General features: G+C 45.2%; 1 protein-coding gene across 1 annotated transcript in view; it reads left to right on the top strand.

Moving 5' to 3' along the window:
* The window catches only part of gria4b (glutamate receptor, ionotropic, AMPA 4b), a gene marked incomplete at both ends in the record, with an annotated part of 98,112 nt that overhangs the window by 59,287 nt on the left and 13,825 nt on the right, over nucleotides 1-25,000 (top strand). Inside the window, 5 exons of the mRNA XM_080528819.1 lie at nucleotides 818-985; nucleotides 8,867-8,971; nucleotides 10,867-10,977; nucleotides 15,209-15,415; nucleotides 20,521-20,894. Coding sequence (XP_080384945.1) covers nucleotides 818-985; nucleotides 8,867-8,971; nucleotides 10,867-10,977; nucleotides 15,209-15,415; nucleotides 20,521-20,894 — 965 coding nt within the window. The remainder of the gene's footprint in view (nucleotides 1-817; nucleotides 986-8,866; nucleotides 8,972-10,866; nucleotides 10,978-15,208; nucleotides 15,416-20,520; nucleotides 20,895-25,000) is intronic.

Genomic DNA, 25,000 nt, shown 5'->3' with positions numbered 1-25,000 from the left:
AGAAAGAGAGAGAGGGGGGGGGGGGAGAGAGATAGGAGGCTTCCAATCAGTGGAGTCAGTAGGACTATTTCCCGTTCTGCTGTGCCACCAGCCGTGCCTCCCTCCCTCCCTCTGACTCACCACCCTCCTCCTCCTCCACCTCCTCCTCCTCCTCCTCCTCCTCCTCCTGCTCCTCATATGAGCCATGACAAGCTGCTGTGAGCAGCGACTCCCCCCATCTGCAACGCTCTGCTGAACCCCTCTCTGTCTCCCCTGCACAGTATCCCCTGCTCACTGGCCCCGTCTCTACATCTCACACACACACACACACACACACACACACACACACACACACATCCTTCTAATAACCCTTCTCCTCTCATCTTTTCCAGTACACCTCTGCTCTGACCTACAGCAGGGTGATGGCAGAGGCCTTCATGGTCACACACACAAACACACACACACACACACACACGCACATTTTTGTATCTTTATTTGCGTTCACATTTTACAATAAAATTCTTGAACACAAACATTAGTAGCTGCATCAGCATAGGACACTCAACATACTCACACGCACACGCACACACACACACACACGCGCACGCGCCGCACACATACACACATGCACATACACACACGCACATGCACATACGCACACACACACACGCACACACACAAACACACACACACACGCACAATCCCACGCGCACACACACACGCACATGCACATACACACACGCACACACGCACACACACACACACACACACACACACACACACCCTCCCACACACACACACCTCCTTCTAATAACCCTTGTCCCCTCCCCTCCCCCAGTACACCTCTGCTTTGACCTATGACGGGGTGATGGTGATGGCGGAGGCCTTCAGGAACCTGCGGAGGCAGAAGGTGGACATCTCTCGGCGGGGGAACGCGGGGGACTGTCTGGCCAACCCGGCGGCTCCCTGGAACCAGGGCATCGACATGGAGCGCACTCTCAAACAGGTGAGGCTGACTGCTCCCCTGGCTGGGAGAAGCAGACTGCAGATATTCCCATTGAGATTCAGATGCTTACGTACTGAAGTCGAGAGAGAGAGGGGGGGAGGGGGGGGTTTCCCCTGGCAGCTGTCAGATTTGCATATGTGGTATTTTCGTGTTACTCAAGACAGGACTGTGTGTGTCTGTCAATGCCGTCTGTCTGCGTCGTGTCCGAGAGCGTTGTCGTGTTTTTCCGAGAGTCGATTTATGACATAACTGAGAAAGCGCCACGAAAGTGGTAATGGGAAGGGGGGGGGGGGGTGAAAGGAGGGAGGAAAGGAGGCGAGGAGAAGAAGGAAAAGAGAAAGCATGGGTAGGTAGAAGAGGAGAGTGAGGGTAGAGGGGTGAGATGGAGGAAGAGAGGAGTACCGTTGGTTTTTATAGCGACCGGTGCATGATCGTTGTTAGCTGCCAACATGATTGAAAACCCTAAACAGGAGAACAGTGGACAGGTGGACAGTACTTTGTGTTTGTGACGTGCACTGCTGTGTAATGGCTCTGACTCGAACGTCTTATCCTATAGCTTTTTTTTTGCAGCACAGTAAAACGTCATTATTAAAAATCAAAACATCAATGAGCATACAGCAAACAGAGGCCAATGCACACGGCGTGCGATTTTTGTCGCGGACAAAATTCGATTTTGAAGTTTGAATGGAAGTCTATGAGAAAACCTCATCCCAATGCACACGGCCCCGATTTTATTCGCACCGCGAAAATTCGATTCCATTAAATTTTAAAATTAAATTAAATAGTTTTGAATGGGACAAAGTATACGGCGTGCAAGTTTTGTCGCACTGTCAAATTTTGTAAAAGTTTGTGGTGCGACGGATTATTGCATCACAATGGGACAATTGGGAAAACTTCAACTGGTCTATCTAAATTAATTGAGTCACTCATAACGGGGAGAGAGACTGGAGCATACATTTTACACGCGTCTTTCGGTCATAGACAGCTAGCTTGCTGAGCATCAACTAATTTTCCATAACGTAAAAAGGAGGCGGTTGGTTGTGGGACTACGAGATTCTGCAGTCTCACAATGAAATGAGAGTTCAACTTGGTCAACAGTTGAGGCCTTAGTGTACAGGAGGACCGCTCCAGACAACTTACTTCAGGTTGAACAGACAGGAGTTTGTGGTGGATCTGGGAGAGATTGGAGGCGGAGCGGAGACATTTTGGAGATAGCATCAAAACACTAGTCTATTAGGGTACTGTACTGTTATAAACTGTTTAATAACAGCTTCCAATACAAACAGAACCAAATTAATTGTAACAGTAGTTTGAAAAACATTAGTGTAACATACATAATACATACATGCAATTTCAAAGTACAAATATAGTGTTGTCAGGGCTTGACATTAAGCTTTTTCAGTGAATGTATCTATAACTTTGTATACCTGAATTCTTATGAATATGTTGGTTTTGTTTTTGATGAAATACGTGCTTTAGGGAGGGTATTAAGTTATTTAACATGATGGCATATATTTACATGTGAATAAAATATTACTAAAAAAGTATTATCATTGTTGTTATTTGTATTTTGTACTGTGCAGCCAAAAAGGCTATCGTAAATCTTTGAGCAAGTAACGTTATTTATACTTATAATATATACTATACTATATATATTATATTAGTTTACTCAAAGATCTACGATAGCACGGGGTTGCCAGATTTCTAATCTAGCACGACTGAATAACCAGCCAAATTGATACCGCTTGTTAAGTCTGACGTCAAAAGTGACGTTTAACTATTTCCGGGTCCAAACCAGAAATTCTCCGCACCAGAGTACCTCTGAACTACAGCGGTAGAATGACAGTTTAATCGTTTTTTAGACTCGGATCTATTCATTCAACAAGGGACACAGCACTTTCCCGTTTTCTCCATATTGTCAGGGTATTTGAGCCTCGGAAAAGCGCTATATAAATATAATTTATTATTATTATTATTTCTCCATTTCGAAGACAGCGCCTCAGCCAACGTTGGGACCCGGAAACACGTCACGACTTAACAAGCGGATAGACACTGTCCACTGAAAACCGGACATCTGGCAACCCAAAATTAATATTTACTCTACTGTACGTAGACTACGTGTATGTAATTTACCGGTAACCTGAATGGATGAAATGGATGACGAAAAGCTCATAACTTGTCAACCAGTCAACCTGACATCTTCAATTGTGGATGGAGCAATCATCTATTTTAAAGGTTTGACAGTCAAGGGCAAGATATGAACATCCCCATCAGCTGCCACTATACACATTACTAGCTCTACGAATTACTGCATGCATGATTTATTTCCGTGTCATGCCACATAGCTACACGGCCCATCTCACATACAAGACACCTATATTACATAATAATAACAATCGAGCATGTAGGCACAATATTGTAGCGTGAACGCAGGAACAATCGTCAGCCAGACGGACTTACATATTGAGCCTCATCGGTTGGACGCAGTGCACCGCTCAGACCCCACGGGGGGTCTCAAATACCCGGCGAGTTACGTGCCCTTTTAATTATTTACTATTCAGCCAATATGTCCAATGTTTGTCTTATTTATAGGCCTATGATTATTTGAATGAGATGAATTTGTACTACTGTATATTTATGATGATTAATTGAGATGCATGATCAGTTGTGGAAGTTGAGTCCTAGGGGCGAATAGCTAGATGTTGGACTGTCTCCGTCCTCCGAATCTATGTCTGCCTGATCATCGCCCATAATCAGAGGTGTCAAAAGTATTCACATTCATTACTCAAGTAGAAGTATAGATACTATGGTTTAAAAAGACTTCTGTAGAAGTTGAAGTATCAACTCAAGCTTTCTACTCAAGTAAAAGTATAAAAGTACTGGTTTCAAAACTACTTAAAGTATAAAAGTAAAAGTAATGTAAGGGGAAAAAAATGCCATTAAGGACAAAAGCTTAGGCCACGCCACAGGGGCCTATAGTGCACTACCCCACCTCCCCCCCCAAATTTTTTTTTTCTAAAGGCCATAATGACTATTATGTTATTATTAAAATGTTAATGTTGAAAAATTTGGGATGCACTTGTTTCAGATGCATTTATGCCCATTGAAAATGAACACATTTTAGTACAATGCAAATACATTAAAGAACCATATGTGTACTACTGAGCATTAACATGTGAACACGGAAGATATGATGACTAGTTGCCTAAGTATTGTAATGGTGCAAAAAGTCAAACGTCAAAAGTCAAAAGTCAATAGCCTTTATTGGAACTGTGAGGGCAAAACCATACAAACCATAACAAAGTAGTGATTCAATATTTCCTGAAAAAACACACACATACACACAATCTACATCAGCATCAGAGTTACCAATAAGCTTTGTTCAGCCGCAAAAGCAGCAGGTTCTCAAAGTTCTTTGAGCCAATGCATGCTCTTTTTGGCCTGAAGATCAGCCCTGCGACACTAAACAGTCTTTCACAGGCTGCTGAGGCAGGGAGTCCCGTATTAAGTTTGAGTGATAGCTGGCACACAGCTGGGAAGGTCTTCAGTACCTCTAGTGTGTCTCCTGGGCACCCCAGGTACGCATCCAACTGCTGGGACGTTTCAAGAGGGCCGGTCTTCTTCAAGGAGGAAAAGAAGTCCTCTTCCTCAGACGATTGGGAGCCCTCACTGAAGTGTTTCTCGGCCTGACAGTCCAAGTGGCTTCTGATATAGTGAAGGCCTGTGGAATAAAAAACAAAAATCATGACAATTTAGACTAGGCAGTATTGTAACTGTGTATTGGATAGTGTTGTGTGTGTGTGTGTGTGTGTGTGTGTCATTAAATGTAATTTCAAACTAATTTCACTGTCTTCATAGAAATTACACATATTAAGCGGAAGTGAGACACTTACCAAGTTTGAGGATATTTTCGTCACTTGTCCAACAGGTCTTAAATTTGGGAACTAGAATGGCTGCGGCTATCAGTTCTGGATCTGCAAGCATCTCTCCGAAGCGTTTCTCAAGGCCTGAAAGAAGTGCTGCAATCAAAGGCTCACAGAACTTGGAGGCGACTTGAAGGTGCTGTAGCTTGGTCCTTAGCAGAGTTATGGTGGGGACCAACCATCCCATCTGCACACTGGTTTCTCCCTGAAGAACATCCAGTGCCTTTGCAACTGGGCTCATTGTCTTCGCATATTCTGCAAGAAATGCAAGTTCCACTGGAGTAAACCTGTACAAAGAAGAAGAGAAAAACACAACATGTAACATTAAGTCTACTTGATGTAGCACCTTCAACTGGAGGAACTGATCATTAAAAAGGAAAAATATTGTCATCTGAGACTTTTAGAAATGAAGTTGTGTTGCTACAAATCACATTCATAGTAAATATGGGGACTGCATATTGGCATAGTGCATACGTGTTCTACAGTATTCCAAGTATAAAACTGTGACTTAATCTATTGTTAATCACTTCATTAACTGTAAGGCAGAAAAACAAGCACTTACTTGGGTGTATCTAGTTCACTGCAGACAGCTGCAAGGGCTCCCTCGCCTTGTTCTCGTGTTATTCTCACTATTCTTTCTACGGCTGAGAAGAGTGAATTCCACCTTGTAGCAACAGGCCTTACGAGTTGGAGTTTGCAGTGGTCTTCAATTACTTCAGATGCGGTGGTTGATCTTGAACTTTTATTCCACAGACTAGAGCATTTGGAAAATGTGGACCTTGACACGCGCTTGTACAGTGGGTTGACCTCTGCTTTTGAAGCATCAACTGTGGACACTAAATTGAGGAGGTGGCAGGCGCAGCGATGGTGCTTGGGTAGCTGGTATTCTAAGTAGTCATCTTCTTCCAACAGGGCTCCGGCATCAACAAATTCAACACCCTCAAGGCTTTCCTCTTCTTCATCGTTATCATCATTTTGGCCACCATCATCCTCTTCTCCATCACCCTCTCCTACAGGTTCAGCATTGTTGTTCTCGTCAGTCTGCCCATAAACTCTGAAGGCTTTCAGGAAGTTTGATCCGTTGTCAGTTGTAGTGCGAACGATCTTCTCTCTGACATTGAATTCTGTGTGAATATCATTTAGGGCACCAGCCAGGGCAGAAAAGGTATGTGACCCTTTAAGTTGCTTGCATGCCAGGGCAGCACAGGATCTCTGCATGGTCTGGGGGTTAAACCAGTGCGCAGTGACACCAATGAAACCGCGACGGTGTGCCGTCCAGCAGTCTGTTGTTGTTGCTATGAACTCAATTTCACTAAGGGCAGCTTTCAGTTTTCTTTTCATTTCAACAGAGGCCTTTGTGACTTTGTTAACAACAGTATTACGCATCATGACATTTGTATTTGGCTGAAGATGTTGCACAAGCTCAATGAAGCCCTGTTGCTGAACAATGTGTGGTGGGTGCAAGCCTTGGACAATGAATTTGAGGACTACTTCATCCACACTTGCCTGGGACACTCTTCGAGCCTCCCACAGCTTGGTTTGTTTGGAGGGTGGGGTCAAAGAACCTTCAGTGGATTACTTCCTTTTGAGGGCTGTTGAAGAAAGTTGCGTGTACCTCTCTAGACGAGTGGGGTGTTTCTTCTGTGGAGAAAATGAATGCACAGGCACAGATTGAGATTCATATTATTTCTCTCAAACCACAAGCTGAGACTATCTAGGACTTCCGCTGTATTAAATGTCACGCTGGAAGTTCATGAATGGAGGTCAGACTACAAGTTAGGGAGCAGTTTCACTGGTCTATGCAATTATGTTGAGCAGACCAGAATATTGCCACTTAAAGCCGTTTTAGGACCACAAGCAGCTGCTGGCATGACTGAAAAGTAACATTATTGTTAATGGCACACACCGCGCACATTTCTTCTCCCGTGGGAACATAATTAACTCTTTACAGCAACAAACACGGTAAAACTCCGACCTCAACACATGAAGGATTACAAATGAAACATTGAATCATAGCCTACTGCTAGCAAGCAAACCATGGCATGTTCTTAGCCATAGCAAACATTGCAAATTTACCATTAGTACGTTACTAGGTTACTACAAAATGTCGACTGATAATAACAAACTTTCAGCTTACCTCAATATGCTTTTTCAAATTAGACGGTGAGTTTTTGAAGGCCATTAGCTCGTGGTACTTGGGTGCGCAGAGCTTGCAGCGCATTCGAAAGGAGTTGTTTTTGCATCCAACCATTTCAAAAAATTCTTCCAGGTACGGCCAGGGATGGAGAAGTAAGTAAGTAAGTAAGTAAAGCTTTATTTATATAGCGCCTTTCGTACATGAAATGCAACTCAAAGCGCTTTGAAGGGTTGGCTGATCTTCCTGGCTATCAACCTGGTTGATGCTGGTACTTGGTTGGGACATTTCGCTGTTATTTTGAGTCTCTGGCACGGTCACGGACATCTTTGGCTACATACATCTGCTTTCCTTGCTGGAGTGTGATTTGTGTCATGTGCAGCAGATGGAATGCATCTCGTACAAACCAATAGGGTGTCGGAATGGTATAATGTTTATACTTCTCATCCAACCACAATCAAATTCACTCTATCCGGATGGCGCGACTTATCTGGATAGTTTTTTTTGTGTGTGTTTTTTTTTACGATGAAAAGCTGTAATGAAAACAAGCTGAAATGAAATCGGAGTAACAAGGCTATTTTTAAAATGTAAGGAGTAGAAAGTACAGATAATTGCGTGAAAATGTAAGGAGTAGAAGTAAAAAGTCGGCTGAAAAATAATTACTCCAGTAAAGTATAGATACCCAAAATGTCTACTTAAGTAAGGTAACGAAGTATTTGTACTTCGTTACTTGACACCTCTGCCCATAATAATAAAGTGGCTTTTATAATACATCTTTCTGGCTGTGTGTTTTGTGCGCTCCCTCTCCTGACATTTTACCAATACCCCTAAATCAGGGGACCCACATATTTTATCACAATATGTCCAGTTGTATCTTGTAGAAATTGTGGAAGCAAGGCAAGCAATATTGGTAGAGCCTATTGTAATCAGCCTGCCTGGTCCGACTACGTAACAATAAAGTAACAATTGAGAATGGAATGTTGTGGTGCGACAAAATTGCGTTGCACGCCGTGTGCATTGGGATGAGATTTGTTATGATTTTCTCATAGACTTCAATGGTGTGAGTTGAAAATTGAATTTTGCGGTGCAACAAAATTGCATCGCACGCCGTGTGCATTGCAATCGAATGTTGTCTGGCGACAAAAATTGCACGCCGTGTGCATTGGCCTTTAGTCTTTACAATGCTATTTACACACAAGGACCATTAGTTGGCCGCCTTGTAAATTAGCCTGCCTCTTACACAGAAACACTGCAAAATAGCTTCATACTAGCTTATCCTGATTTTGAAAATGTAAGGATACTGGGTGGTAGAACGCACATATCTAAGAAAAGTCATGAAAGGAGCATACTCACAAGGTCAAATGTGTTCTAGTGTTAAGTGTGTTGTAGTGTTAAACTGTTCTAGTGTTAAATGTGTTCTAGTGTTAAATGTTTTCTAGTGTTAAATGTGTTCTAGTCTAGTGTTAAACTGTTCTAGTGTTAAATGTGTTCTAGTGTTAAATGTGTTCTAGCGTTAAACTGTTCTAGTGTTAAATGTGTTCTAGTGTTAAACTGTTCTAGTGTTAAATGTGTTCTAGTGTTAAATGTGTTCTAGCGTTAAACTGTTCTAGTGTTAAATGTGTTCTAGTGTTAAATGTGTTCTAGTGTTAAATGTGTTCTAGTGTTAAACTGTTCTAGTGTTAAATGTGTTCTAGTGTTAAACTGTTCTAGTGTTAAATGTGTTCTAGTGTTAAACTGTTCTAGTGTTAAATGTGTTCTAGTGTTAAACTGTTCTAGTGTTAAACTGTTCTAGTGTTAAGTGTGCTCTCTTCCCCCCATGCCCAGGTCCGCCTGCAGGGATTAACAGGTAATGTCCAGTTTGACCACTATGGGCGCAGGGTCAACTACACCATGGACGTGTTTGAGCTGAAGAACAACGGACCCAGGAGGGTAAGATTTACACCAAGATGTTTCATTGTCGCTCCACCATAGGTTTCTACAAGTACAAAGGTGTGAGATACTAAGGGTGATCACTGTGTCCCTCTACGATCACAGCCCTCTTACGTACCTCCACCAAAACTCAGTCCTACCACATCTAACTGTCATGATTAGAAAGGTCCAGTGTGTTGATTTGAGTGGGCCATCAATGGTGTGGGGATGCTGCTTTTTTTGCACTCTATTTGACACTCTTCAGCTCCAGCACCTCAGCTAAGTCTGATAACAGATGAGAGGTTGTATTTTCACTATTTTGAGTGGCCATCAATGGCAATGATGAAAAAAAAAAAACTAATCAAGGAATGAGAAGGAGATAAGGAACGTTCAGTGGCGAGTGTTGTTTTGATCGATAGAGAGCGTCGTCTGTTGTGGCGGAGGTTCAGCCTTTAGGTAACAGTTCCATGTTTAATTCTTTATTTTCTTCTTCTTTTTTCATGGATATGCACACATTTGCGACTATAATTTGTCTTTTGCATATCGTTAGCCTCATAGCATAATTGCCTAAGTCATGCTTCACTTGTGGTCAGCCGAGCCATCTTTGTATGTTGTGTCAAAAATGATGACTTGGGCGGATAGTGATTTTGGAATGTAACAAGCATTCTGATAGGCTGACGGCATAGGCAATAATGCACAGTGAATCAGCAGTGTTAGGAGAGTAGAGTTAGACAGACATCTCAATTTGGCCAAAATATGACTTAGGCAATTATGCTATGAGGCTAACGATATTGTACGTTTTAAAATTTTCTGTGTCAATGCAAGCTGTTCGTTAGGAGCCTGCTGCTGTATCGTCCTCTTGGTGCTGGGGGGAGGGGGAGGGGGGGTGGGGGGGTGGAACAAACAAAACCAAGTGCATTACTCCTGAGTTCCCTGATAACAGTACTGAGTTGATCGATTTCTATATGATGAGCTAAAGTGAACATCATCTCCAGGCTTATTATCTTCATTTTCGGGTTCATGTCTCTCCGACCCGTACTGTTTGTATTAGAAGTCTGTATGTTGAGTCGTGGAGGGAAAAAAATGGCTAAACGTGCTGCTAGGATTTAGGTTAAGAGATGCAGGGTTTGTGTTTCCTTGGCGGCTGTTTACATTATGCTAAGTAGCCCCACGTTCCAGAGATGATGGATGCTGTGTGTATTACGGTGCGTATAGTTACAGGATATTGAAGTAGCTTGTGTGTGCGAGACCGCTGGCCAACGTCCCCGCCACTGTTACGAGATAGAGAAGTAGAGAGAGAGAGAGAGAGAGAGAAAGAGAGAGAAAGAAGTGAAGTGGCGGGGGGCCAAGGAGGGAGGAGGGGGAGAAGGTGTGGGGGAGGGGGGGGGGAGGGGGAGAAGGTGTGGGGTAGGGGGGGGGGGGGGGGGGAGTTGTTCATCAATCAGCAGGGTGCTTGGGCCTGCCCGCTGGCTGGCTGCTCACGGTAGGGGTCCTGTCAGGACAGGGGGGCCGATCCCCCCCGAGCTCGTCAATCATCTGGCCCTCAGCAAACCACATCACCCCCGCCTGCCTGTTCCCTCCATGGCAGCAGCACTCACCTACTGAACCTCCTCATTCTCTAACTGTCATCCTATTGTACAGATGTATGTTTCACACACACACACACACACACTACACACACACACACACACACACAGCGTACTTATACATACAATGACATGCTGTCTACATACAGACATACACACACGCACACACACATAGCGTACTTATACATACATGACAGTTACATACAATGACATGCTGTCTACATACAGACATACACACACGCACACACACACACACACACACACACACAACACACACACACACGCACACACACACTGAGCAAAGTCATTGACTTGTCCTCTCCTCTCCAGTTTGGTTACTGGAATGATGCAGACAAGCTGGTTCTGATCCAGAATGAAGCCCTGCATCCCAACGAGTCCAACGTCATGGAGAACAGGACTGTGGTAGTGACCACCATCATGGTAAGAAGCCCTTACCGTTCTATACACACACAACACACACACACACACACACACACACACACACACACACACACACACACACCTGCCAACCCTCCGTCAGGCACTCCTCACTGTCAGTTTAGGGCAGGGTTTTAAAAAAACACATTCACCCCACTGACATTTGCACAACATTTAAAAGCGATGATGGAGATGGCCATTGTAAGGAAATGTCATTGTAAGTGCCAGTAACCTGTCATGTCTAGCGACTGGCCCCTTTTATAAAGTGCATGAGCTGCATTCTGGATTCCAGCCAATGCCAGCTACTCCCACATTTTAAGACCTGCCAATCAACGTGGCCACAGGCTGGGTCAGAACCTATTACTGTACCGTGCTGCTTGGCGCTCTGAGCTTTGTTTTTCTGACACCCTGGGCTGACGTGTGCCGGCCATGTCAGAAGGTGACGTCCCCCCCACACACTGAGTACCTTTCACTAGAGGTCTTGTTCACATTAAGCTGGCCAGAACAGAACCTCTCAGGACCCAATTGACACTCTTGGGTGTGATAATGGTTTCTTGTTTGCTACGTTTGCTTTATGTTTGGATTCCCTTCTTTTTCTTTTTTTTTTACTTGACACTGATTAAACCACATCACATCAGATCTGTTCATAAACTGCACCACGCACCTCACCAAAAAAAGGCTCGTCCGTTGCATGGAATGTGAAATGGTTAGTAGTGTACACTGTGTTTCTGAGAGCAAACTGGCTTAATAGATAAAGGATATGGAGAACACAGTTTTCTTTTTTTAAAGAGTTGAGTACAGGAGGGAAGGACTGAGATTGGAGAATCATAATTCAGCAGAATCGTCCCTCTTTTCAGCCCCTGGTGAGGAACCCCATTATAAGAAACTGAGCCACAGTTGGATACAAGCAGAGCCCAAATGAAAAAGCCCTTATTGAGAGACTGACGGACACAGCCAGAGCCAAAATGAACCCCCTAAAGACTCTGGGCAACGGAGAGAGAGAGACACAGCAACCGTTGTAATTGAACACATTTTAGAGACACTGAAAGCCAGAGACGGACCCATCCGAGACCAAATGAACCCTTCAAGAAGAAAAAAAAGAGCAGACACAGACAATGGAAACATGTCCTTAAGGAAATTGAACATGGGTGGACATATAGGTCCATAATGGATCCTTCCCTCAAAGTGGCAAGAATATCTGTTATGGTGCCTGCGTGTGTGCCTGTGTGTGTGTGTGTGTGTGTGTGTGTGTGTGTGTGTGTGTGTGTGTGTGTGTGTGTATGTGTGTGTGTGTGTGTGTGTGTGTGTGTGTGTGTGTGTGTGTGTGTGTGTGTGTGTGTGTGTGGGGGCCTATATACATGTGTAAACTCAACAATCTCAAGCAAGGATACAAATGTTCTCATGATAATATTGTGTCTGGCATATCCCAGGTGTTTATGGCTGGTCAACGTTTAATGTTGCTATACATGTAAGATGTAGCCTATACTAATTGGACCCCCATTTGCTGTGAATCTGTCCGTTAATCCCCCTTGTTCTGTATATATTTTAATAGGGGTATGTCTAAGAGCTGTATAAGGGCTTCCAAAGCAATGCCTAGGAAAGACAAATGCATACATGATGATCATTTCAGCTCATACACCGCTTTCATCAAGCATGATTCTATTTTAACTATGCTGGCTGCGTTGTGTAGCGATTTAAATATGTGTTTGCTCTTAGTGCACTCTATATATCGTTAGTCCACTGTTATGTAACCTACCCTAAGTAAGCTTTTATTAGACTATTCTGTATATGTTCGTCCAAAATGCCAACACACTTTATCTTAGCCATGCATTGCCTCAACTTGAGCAGATAAGATAAACCGATCGATAGTTGTAGAGAGGAGAATGAGATGGATGAGATTCCAAAAAGGTGAAGTTTCATTCCAGCAGCAAAACTTCTCACGAATGCAAATGAGATTCTCACTAAACTTGAATGCAAATGAGATTCTCAAGAAAGTAAAAAAAAAAAAGAAAAAAAAAATTTGACGAGAGAGGAAAAATGCCGGAAAAAAACGGCATTTGGGTGTACATCAAAACCGAGAGGGAGATGAAATAGGCTCCGCAGCGAGCGACTCCAGAAATTGGCATTCACGCTGGCAGCTCCGTTTGTTGTCCGTTTGTATTCGCCTCGCAGAGCGGCCTGGCTTTCATCGGTGCGGCCTGCACCATATGGCCAAACAACCACAAAGTGAGAGAGCCAGGCAAGTGGAGGCAGAAACTGTTTCTGATGACAGACTTCAATTTGCGCAGTGTAGGAATGATTATTCCTCAGTGGAGGGTGTCATGCCTCGTCGCGACAGATGAGATTTCTTTCTTTTTTATGTCGCTTTTTGCTTGGAACTGCACATCTTGTCTTGTACAGTAGGGTACTGTCTGTGGCTCTGCCTTGCATATGAAACAGGTTTAGGCTACCCCCTTAAAAAGCAGGGCACAGTACAGTAAATCCACCTCAGCTAGCATGCGTCTCTGAATAAGATGACTCGGAGATTGTTCACATTCATCAAATACCCATTCCGACATCATTTCAAGGACAAGGCTTTGAATGCTGTGTTTTTTTTATCCACGTCTAGCAGCTGGGGGGCTGAGAGCACCACAGCTGAGAAAGCACCGTGGACGTTTTGGAAATAGCTTTTTTTACTCAAGCTTGAAATGTGCTCAATTTCTGAATGTCACGCAGCCAAGTGAAAAATAAAGGTTTGATTTGTGCCATAAGTGGTTGCTGATGACTGGGGCAGAGAGGGAAGTTGAGGTGTGTGTGTGTGCGTGTGTGTGTGTTTGGGGTTTAAAACTGATCTTGTGGTCTATATAAGGTGTATATTGGTGTCAATTCACTGGCCAAATAACAGAACTGATGAAATGTCCACTTTCACACACTCATGCACAGAACAGACACACACACACATAGGGTGTTTGATCTGCTGTAGAGACGGACTTCTCCCCCTTCTCAGTGTATGTGTGTAATGGAATGCATAATTGAGCTCATTGACCACTGAGGGTAGGGGTGTGGGAGACTATTGACCAGTCTGTCAGCGATGATGATGAGCTTGGATGTAGAGACGTTTGAAAATCTGCCACTGTGTATTTTTTTATGCCAAAAAACGTTATTCTCATTTTTTACTATGGAAAAGGGCCTCTGTGAAAAGCTATCATTGTTAATACTGTTGATCCAGTATTATGTATTAAAGGCCATTCCCTCAGCGGCCGTAAGTCTATAAAGGTCCAAACAGATGCTTTCTCACCCGATTACACAGTCAGTGGTTTAACTTCTTCTGGCCCAAGGCAGTGTCAAGCAGACATCAAGAATTAAATTGCTCCATCTCGATATACATTTGGCTCCGTTCCCACGACGATGTAATTTGTTAGAGACTATATGAACATCAGAGCTGTCAGCTGAGGGAGTTTTTAATTTAGATTCATTTTCTTTTGCAGCAGCGGATCAGGTGATTGATTCTTTGCCATTAGCAGGGGAACAGAGAGATTTAGTAATTTAGCCATTTCTTATTAAAAGTTTTGGAACATTAAGTAGAGTCAGGAAAATGTAAGGCTATTTGTCCCTTGTCTACTCGATATCTGTCTTTCTCTCAAATCTTTTCCCCCGTTAACATTTCTTACCACCAATCACTCTCTCTCACTCACTCATTTTCTCTCTCTCTCTCTCTCTCTCTCTCTCTCTCTCTCTCTCTCTCTCTCTCTCTCTCTCTCTCTCTCTCTCTCACACACACACACACGAATACTGTATACATTGTATCTGTTTCATCTTAATTGTGTGTTTGTGAGGTAAAAGAAAAGAAAAAGATGTGCATACATACAGTCAATGTAATGTGTGACACTCACCGAAGTCTAGTCTCATCCATGCATTTGAATGTCATGGGCCACAGATCAAATCAGAATCATTCCCTTCTCTGATCAATGTGCACCGTAAGTATATAGATCTGTGTGTACAACATAGGTTCACACGGGCCTGTCTGGTGGTGGTGTGTGTCCAGTGTTGCCAGATTGAGTGTATTCCCGCCCAGTTGGGCTACTTAGGATCACACTGGGCAGCTTTTAGCCTGTGGTTAGCCTGGGAAAACAATCCCATCTGGCAACACTGTGTGTGTCTGGTGAGGAGGGACAAGCGTGTGAGTGCCTGCCAGTCTGTCCGCTTGCCAGTTTGACCCGGTGTGTGTGTCCTCTGTGGTGTGGTCCCTCTGTAGGAGGGCCCCTACGTGATGCTGAAGAAGAACTGGGAGCTGTACGAGGGCAACGACCAGTACGAGGGCTACTGCGTGGACCTGGCCTCGGAGATCGCCAAACACATCGGCATCAAGTACAAGATCTCCATCGTGCCCGACGGGAAATACGGCGCCAGGGACCCAGAGACGAAGATCTGGAACGGCATGGTCGGGGAGCTGGTGTACGGGGTAAGAGGGCGGGGCCCTTCACCGGCGGAGGTGGAAATCAGAGGATGAGCTCAATGTAATGCATTGAACCGAATGAGAAAATGATTATTATTATTGTTATTATTATTATTCGTTTATTTGATAGGGATGTTCATGAACATCAAGTACAACAAATACTAAATGTAAACGTGCCGGATTGTAGCAGAAATGCTCATTTACACCTGTAGTCCCTAAGCAGGAGACAGCAAAAGTCGTTCAAATAATTAGCCTGCTTAAGGTAAAAGCATTGTGACAATCAATAATAAAAGCAAGAAACAAGTTACATAAGCAAATATTTAAACATATAAAACATAACAAACGTTTGATAGCGTACCTAATTCCGTTCCATGCACTAGAATGAGGCGTTGCTCTGATTTCAACCTCCACAGGCCTCCCCTGCTCTGAACAGTATACTATCTATGTCACATACTGTATGGATATGTCTGATGTGTTTACATCTACCATTGTTATAGCTAGTACTTAGGGCCAATCCCAATTCACCCCTACGGCTTCGTTTTGCACGTTCACGTTTAGGGTAGGGGTGTCCCAATTCATATTTCATCGAGGGCTAGGGGGAAGGGGGAGGGCTATCCACGGCTTCGTTTGGAGCGATTTAAGGACCAGACTAGGGGCCAATCCCAATTCACCCCTAGCCCTTCGTTTTCACCCCTATGGCTCGATTTGCGCGTTCACGTTTAGGGGGAGGGCTGTCCCAATTCATATTTCATCGAGGGCTAGGGGTAAGGGGGAGGGCTAACTATTACTTCGTTTCGAGCGATTCCAGGACCAGACTAGCTTCGAAGGGCTAGGGGTACGCTACCCCTTGATACCAGGATGCATTGCGAATCATCTACAAATATAAAATCCTCAATTTTGGCCGCCATTGGCTACAATCTGTAATTTGGCTCTACAAGTGTTAATATGTCATTTTATGAAGTTTTTATATGTTTTCAGGCGAGAAAGTAACCATATATATTCACAAAATGTGTCCAGTTTATCAAAATAACCTGTTTATCCTAGATACTACGGAGGATGTTATCATAGTGTTGTTAGCATAGTGTTTGTGATGCTAACGGCCGCTATCTTTGCTATCTCCTCCGGTCACAGGAGATGTGAGAATTCGCCGGCAACACAACGCGTCACCCGTACCGCGTCTAAACCACTGTTGATGACGTAGGCGCCGTGAAGGGCTGTCCCAATTCATAGGGCTTAGATTTCAAGGGGTAGGGCTTGTGACGTTTCGAAGGCCTTGCCTTCGAATCGAGTGACACTCGAAAACGAGCCATAGGGGTAGAAAAGGGAATTGGGATTGGCCCTAGCTTCGGAGCCATATGGCTTTGTCCCAGGATGCATTGCGAATCATCTACAGAAGTTTTATTTCGCTCTATTCAATGCGGAAGACAGCCACAAATTTATTTATTCGCTATTATGCCGATGTGCTGTGCCTATGCTTAACATAGAAATACACCGTTTCACCGCTCCAGCGCGCTTCAGCCAAGTTTTAGATCTGAGGGTTTTGGTGCTCAGCAGTAGAAGACAATAATAGCAAAACTATTACCTGGGCACATCCATTAGACTAAAGCAAGACACCGGAGCACTCATATCTGTGCGTTTGTCACAGGTTGACAGTCATCCTGTTCCTCTGCAACAATTGATTGTGCGCCCGGCGTCCCAGTCCAACGGAAGCATCAGGCACAGCCTCCCCATAGATATACACCATGTCATCGGAGCGCGATTCACATTTCCGAGATGTACAATCCTGTTTATTTAGAAATAAATTATTACCTGTGGCGTTTGACAGTGGATGATGGTAGACATTTCATGTAAAGATATCTATCTAACATTAGGCTGATGGTAGTCGCGCGTTTTGACCTAGTTCCATGTAACATTTCCCCCCCTTGATGGTATATGACGATATAGCTGTATAGCGGCACTTATTAAACCAAAACAACCCGCAATCAGTTGTTATTATGTAATATTATTGATCGATGTGTGCCATTTTTGATGGAGAGCAGTGAGCGGGAGACTCATCAAGGACATGTAGTTGACTAATGCAGTGGACAGCGGTTGTTTCTCCAGTGTTCCTGTCACATCGGACTTCTCCCTGTAAGTCATGCATTTTTCCATGTTTCCATTTGATGGCATATGACGCCGTTAATGTAACTAAAGTTCAGCTGCGAAGTTGTTGCACTGTTGTCCTATATCAGTGCAGACTGGCAGGATAGGAGCACAGGTTTCATACAGGTTAGAGAGCCGTTATTCTGTCATGGTCTGATAATGAAGCATTGTTCTATTTTATTTGATGACTTGTTTGACTTTCCTATGATACTACTGATGACATATCAGGGTCTTGAAGGGTTGTACCATTTCATAGGGAAAGATTTCAACCACTATGGCTTGTGGCTCTGTTCCAAGGCCTTGGCTCAAAATCGAGTGGCACTCGAAAACGAACCATAGGGGTAGAAAAAGGAATGGGGATTGGGCCTTAGAGTAAGAGGTGAAGTGGATTCGTATCATGTCAAGTTTTTTTTTCCTGTGAGGTGGAGGTGATGTTTTATAAGATGGGGAGCCGTTGGACGTCCAGTGTGTCCAGTCAGAAGGAGATTTTGAGGTTAAAGAGTGGGAGTGAAGTGGGAAGTGGAAGAGGTGTGTGGGTTAAAGAGGTCCTCTGAGGTGTGTGTGTGAGGACCTCTGAGGTGTGTGTGTGAGGACCTCTGAGGTGTGTGTGTGTGAGGGCCTCTGAGGTGTGTGTGTGAGGGCCTCTGAGGTGTGTGTGTGTGAGGGCCTCTGAGGTGTGTGTGTGAGGGCCTCTGAGGTGTGTGTGTGTGAGGGCCTCTGAGGTGTGTGTGTGTGAGGACCTCTGAGGTGTGTGTGTGTGAGGGCCTCTGAGGTGTGTGTGTGTGAGGGCCTCTGAGGTGTGTGTGTGTGTGAGGGCCTCTGAGGTGTGTGTGTGAGGGCCTCTGAGGTGTGTGTGTGAGGGCCTCTGAGGTGTGTGTGTGTGAGGGCCTCTGCGGTGGGGGTGTGAGGGCCTCTGAGGTGTGTGAGGGCCTCTGAGGTGTGTGTGTGTGAGGGCCTCTGAGGTGGGGGGGTCAGAGGAGGTCTGAGGTGGTGGGGTCAGAGGAGGTCTGAGGTGGGGGGGTCACAGCTAAGTGGGCCACTGGTGCTGCTGCTGAGGATGCCAAGAGATAAGAGTTGTGTTAGGGTTGTGTGTGTGTGTGTGTGTGTGTGTGTGTGTGTGTGTGTGTGTGTGTAAGTGAGAGAGTGAAAATACTTCAGAATGTGTGTGTGTGTGTGTGTGTGTGTGTGTGTGTGTGAGTGAGCGTGAAGGCTTAGAGAGCTTCTGTCTCTCTCACCTCACAGGGGAGTGGAGAGCTCAGCGCTTAGCTGTCAGCACTTCCCTGTCTAAGACCTCTCTTAGTGACCGCTCACCTTCTGACAGCGCCCTGCGAAAGCCCGCGCCACCTCCGAAGGTCTCTCCCTTTCACACAGTCATGTATTTCAATGCATACTCAATGCAGTCAAGCCTGTCATCTTCATCCATTTTTATGCCGAGTACAGGGGAATTTGTATCTCTTCCTCTTTCTTTTTTTTTCTTTCTTTCTCTCTATCTCTCTCTCTCTCTCTCTCTATCCGACGTGTCGGCTTGTTGTAATAAAACTTTAATTTATTTCTCGGATTAATCCGGAGCTTCCCTACCACCCCGGCGAGGTCACACACGTTGCTAAGTCACTAACAATAATCTGGTTTGTGGATTTGCCGCGAGGCGATACGTGCCGCTTTCCCCCCCCCCCCCCCAGACCTTCCCGCCGGGGGTTGCTGTATCCAATCTTTTTGCCTTCTTGTGTTGTAAGCATTATTTCTCCCGACTGTGTTTTATTTTTTTTATGTTATCCTCCTCCTTCAGATTCTTCCGACCTTTGAATTAAGCCTCTAGGATTAGAAGGGATAGTGTTCTTTTATTTCTTCTTCTTCTTCTCTCTTCTTAACTTGATCATTCGGAGACGTGTTCAATCAGAGAGAAAAAAAAGGCCCGCAAATGAAATGACAAGGGGCTGACTTGAAGAGGAAACGGATGATTGCGGTTCATCTGTTTTCCTGCAATCGGCATGCTCCGGCGTGCCGGGAATGATAGATGTGTGAATAATGGATGGGTTGTGATAAGGAGACAGAGGTCTGTCTCTGGGGCTCTCTGGGCTTAGTTTAGAAAGCTGATCAGTGTCGTTTGGGATGATCCTGTGGTACGTGACTGTACCTGTGGCATCTTTGATTTATGTGTTGTTATTTGGATCGGGGCTTTGGATCGGGGCTCAACTTGTCATGTCGTTCACAGTGTTGGGGATTCCCTGTAGTTCCACAACTATTGTTTGACTACATTTTGCTGTGGCTTTATGGCCGTGAAATTCAATAAAGATCGTAGTCGTGTTTTCACTTTTGTTAATGACTATTTTTTGGGTTTTGCCGTGGAGCAGTGTAGTGAGTTACTGTAACAACTCACAACATTTTCCCTCCGAAGCAAAAAAGATAGAAATGTTACTATTATTCCAGACCGTGACCTTCGAATGTCAGAACTATTTATTCCCTCACTGTTTCACGTCTCCCCACCTCGTTCCACCTCACTTGTTTTTATCTCTGCCCGTGACTTCAGAGCGTTCAGGTTGTCATCTTCCTGTAACTGACTGTCGTGTGTTGGACAAAAGTATTTACGATGTAGTAGAACTAGTTTTTCCCAAAGCAGCTTTAGTTTGACAGGCTATACGTTTCTTTCAAGGGTAGCTTTAGTGTACGTCAACATCTGCCCTTGTAAAGTAATTGTTAATTTCGTAAATCCATTTTCAGAGCAGCTTCCCCAACTGAAGTGACAATTCATACTGCACATTCATACTGCACAAAGGCTGTTTTCTTATCTTGAACAGCAGCCTAGATGACTCATCCGAAACTAAAGTGCACCCTCCCCTCCCTTCCCCTTTACCGGCACCCCTTTTCCTCTCCTCCCCTCTACCACCACCCCTTTTCCTCTCATCCCCTCTACCACCACCCCATTTCCCCCCCCCTCCTTTACCACCACCCCCTTTTTCTCTCTTCTCCAGAAAGCGGAAATCGCTGTGGCCCCATTGACTATCACGCTGGTCCGGGAGGAGGTGATCGACTTCTCCAAGCCCTTCATGAGTCTTGGTATCTCCATCATGATCAAGAAGCCCCAGAAGTCTAAACCCGGGGTGTTCTCCTTCCTGGACCCGCTGGCCTACGAGATCTGGATGTGCATCGTGTTCGCCTACATCGGCGTGAGCGTGGTGCTCTTCCTGGTCAGCCGCTTCAGCCCGTACGAGTGGCACACCGAGGAGCCCGAGGAGGGCACCGACGGTCCGCCAAGCGACCAGCCCCCCAACGAGTTCGGCATCTTCAACTCTCTCTGGTTCTCCCTGGGAGCCTTCATGCAGCAAGGCTGTGATATCTCCCCCAGGTAAGAGACTAGATACAGTATATTGATTTACCCAGATGTTATTGACCATACCTTTACACCCAAATCCCCCCCCCCCCGCAGGTAAAACCCTACTCTGCCAACAACCCCTTCTGGACCCCTTGTTTTCTAAGACTATACTGTATAGATATACCGATACCTAAGCCATACATACACCCACATCTCCCTCAGGTAAGGGTTTGGCCCAGATCTTCATACTGCCAACAGTAGGTTCAACTCAAACCTCTCCCAGGTAAGAGTTAGACAGACACCAGTGGAGGCTGGTAGAGGTCGGAAAAATCGGACGACGGGCTCGTTTTAATGCACGGACTGGAATGAGGAACGGGATACCATTTCTCATTCCATGTAATTCTATGTATTACAATGAGACCCTTCCTCCGATGTCTACCTCCACCAGCCTCCCCTGATACACCAGTCTCTATGACAACATCTACGTAGGTAGACCTCTACCCTCTTCAGCACCGTTAGAAATCCTCGTCACACTCCTACCGTAGGTCCACTTGGTCCCGCAGGTCTGATTCCAATTCTAACCCTACAGCTTAGGTAGGATACACTCCTATTTATCCAGTTGCACTTTTTCTTTTTTTTCTTCTACCTTTTCAATGTGACTTTTGTTTGCGTGTCCTTTGTGTTGAGCTTAAAGGGGTTGTTGACAATCAACAGCTGTGGCAGGAGTGTATGACTCATCCAGGATCATGTGTCATCCAGCCGGCTGGTCGGCTAGCGCTGTCTGGAGCAGATAGAGTACATGGGCTCCTCTCATGACCTACTGCCCTGGAATAGCCCTGCTGTTAGGTCATACATTCACCTTAACATTGTAGCTTAAGTAGGATTCCATATGGCCTGCTACCAACAATACTTATAGGGCTTATAGTTAAAGTGTGATATTGGTAATAGTCCAAAATAACTGGATGTTGTGTATTATGTATATTGTTATAGTACGTGTCCCAGCTTTAAGACACTGTCTCATCTGTGCTGAAGTATTGTCACTCATGCTCGCTCATGCGTGTGTGTGTGTGTGTGTGTGTTTATGTTTGTGTGTGTGTGTGTGTGTGTGTGTCTGTCTGTGTGTGTAGGTGTGTGTGTGTGTGTGTGTGTGTGTGTAGGTGTGTGTTTGTCTGTCTGCTAGGTGTCTGCTAGGTGTCTGCTCTCTATGTGACCTATAGAAGGTAACATCCAGGACCGCTTACTGCTGAACGTCTGCCTCAGAGGGAACAGCGTCGTCCCGTTGTCTGAGCTTGTGCTGTTTGGTGTTTCTGTGCAACTTTGTCCGTCACACATCTCTGTGTCCAACCCTATGGGGGTCAGAGGTCAGAGGTGGGGGGATCAGAGGGGGTCTGTCATCATCCATGAGCTCCCATTCGTCCAGACCGCCGTCGTTTATCCAATCAAACCCCATCTAAACCTTCTCCTCGTTTGTCGCAGACATTGTCTTGTCTCCTGTCTTCCTCTCAGCCATCGAGCGCTAGGGGCGTCATTGCTTCCTGGTTCGAGGGTCAGAGTTCTCATCTGCGACCCGGTGCCGCTAACCTGTGGTCATCTGCTTGTTCGTCCTGTAGATGTGTTAAGCTCGTGTCGTCCTTAACCCGTCCTCTTTGTTTTGAACGATGTCTATAGATCCTGATAAGAGTACGGTTCTCTTAAAGCGCTTATGGTTCCTGTCGTTTGACTGTACTTCCTTTAAGCACTTGTGGTTCTTGTAGTTGTTAAGTTGTTCAAAGACAACCAGAAGGACCAAACCCAGCCTGTATTTTTCACCCCCCCCCCCACACACAGGAGGAGAGCAGAGACACACAAGATGGAGAATCCCAAGGTACCTTTAGAACCCCGTTGAAATGATAGAGCCTGTCACATGACGTCCTATAGCACCTCCCCAGAGGGGGCTATAGTGGGCCTATGATTTTGATTAAGTACACTCATTTTAAGTACACACTCACTTATTTCCCATGTGACGATAATCCCCCATCTGCCACATCCATGCCTGTGTACAGCCGATAAGGACTTAAGACGCCACACAACGTATAGTCCACCATGTTGACTTTCATCACCAGCGTACTTCCTGCTATTGTCCGTATGGGAAAAACAGTTGGAAATAATGAAAATAGTGAAATGATTTTTTACTAGCGACGTGACTTGGCTGTCTATGCAAGGCTAATGTAGCTAGCTAGCTAGCGCTGTCTGTGGTAAACGTACCCTCATTGCGGAAGAGAAGCTGACTAAGCCACTGACAATAACAGGAAGTGTGCTATGTGATGAAGGCCAATTGAAACTCTCCATGCTGTCCTCTTGTCTCTGTCACACTGCGGTCTGACGGGACGTCCCACCTGTCCAGGTTCATCTCACGGGGGGGTCCCGTCCCTGTCCGTCACAGCAGAGCCCTCGCTCGCTCCAGAGTGGGTCGACTGGAGTTTATCCTGACGTGGGAAACATGCAAATCCTCTGTAAAGGGATTAGGGAGTTTAGGGTGGAAATGACAAGGGCAGGGTTTGTGTGATAGATTTGGGACGAGGCCGCACCTTGTGCTCATCTGCAGGGATCAGGATAATGAGTGGAGAGGATTGAGGTAGATGATGACACGTGTGGAAAACCAATCAGTGTGTTTGGACAGGCAGGTGTAGATGTCCTCTCTTTACCTTGATCTTTTTACCTTCACACACACACACACACACACACACACACACATACACACACCCTCCCTCTAGGCACCCCTTGATAATGAATTCAGTAATGAATGTCCTTGTGAGCTCATCGCCGATGGGGATGCTGTGTCTCCTTGGAAACGGGAGAGAGGAATTTGAGTGAAATAGTGACATGGGAGCGCTCTAATTGACTACAAATCCCAGTTTAATGTAAGTAAAGATATGTGATTATTTACTCTGGAGACAGTAAGGAAGTAAATGAAGTCATTAGCCAAGAAGTCAAAACTAGCATTTTTTGCTATGTTGCTTTGTTTATTCTCTTATTATATTATATATAGAGAATGAGAGAGAGATTATATTTGCATATATTTTGGAAATAAATTCAAATATATTCAAAGATATTCCAAATAATTTGGTGTGGTCTGCTCCAGGTGTGCAATAAGTCTGATTCCATGGGTTCAGGGGTTGATTAGTTTGGTCTGTCCTACAGGGCGTGTCCCTCCATGTCTGTTGAGCAGGGGGGGATTGGTCAGGCCTGGCGGCCCAGGGCAGATTGCCTGTGTTGTACCGCTGATATGAGATGTTGGCCAGACTGTGTCGTTGGAGAGAGAGTGTGAGGCTGAATCTGGATGAGCTCCTGGGAGATCAAATTGATTTCCAGGTTTTAAATTGTTAATCAGGGCAGCATAGAGACGGAGGGGGGCGGGAGGGAGGGCAGGAGAGAGGGGGGGGGGGGCGGGGGGTGGGGGTGGCATGAATAACTCAAATGCTGTGGAGAAGTCTGGGGCGTCACGCCCGGAGCAGACAGGCACCTCTTCATTTATTTAGGCTCTTGTCAAGGTCAACCAATGCCCTACCCCTCTCTCCTTCACCTCACCCTCACCCTCCATCTCTATCTCCCTTCCTCTCTCTCTCTCTCTCTCCCTCTCATTTTCACTCTTTCACCCTTCATCTCCCTCCACCTCACACACACACACACACACACACCTCTCTCTCTCTCCACCTCACACACACACACACACACACACACACCTCTCTCTCTCCACCTCTCACACACACACACACACACACACACCCCTCTCTCCCTCCAACGCACACATTATCTTTTCACCTCTTGCATACACATTCTCTTTCTCCTTCACCCTCCATCATCTCTCTCTCTCTCTCTCCCATTTCATCTCTCTCTCTTTCTCACACTTGCAAAAACAGTCAATGAACCACCGCGGACAACGAGTGCATATTGATAGAAGCGCCGTCTCCATCGAACCAATGTCCAATAAAACAGTAAAGAGGTTTGTCAGTTGGCCAAACCGTAGAAGGGGAGAAGGAGAACGAACTGCTGAAATGATTTCCAGTTATTTTTTCTACCTTGTTGGCATGGTGACTGTGCCCCGGGCTGGTGCATGTTGGTCTGCGGCGGTTTGTTCCTCTCTGCTTTAAAAGCTCGCC

This window comes from Nansenia antarctica (genome assembly GCF_963989245.1).
Source record: "Nansenia antarctica genome assembly, chromosome: 4".
Classification (NCBI taxonomy): domain Eukaryota; kingdom Metazoa; phylum Chordata; class Actinopteri; order Argentiniformes; family Microstomatidae; genus Nansenia; species Nansenia antarctica.
The sequence above is the reverse complement of the archived record's forward strand: the minus strand, read 5'-3'. Positions and strand labels throughout refer to the sequence as shown.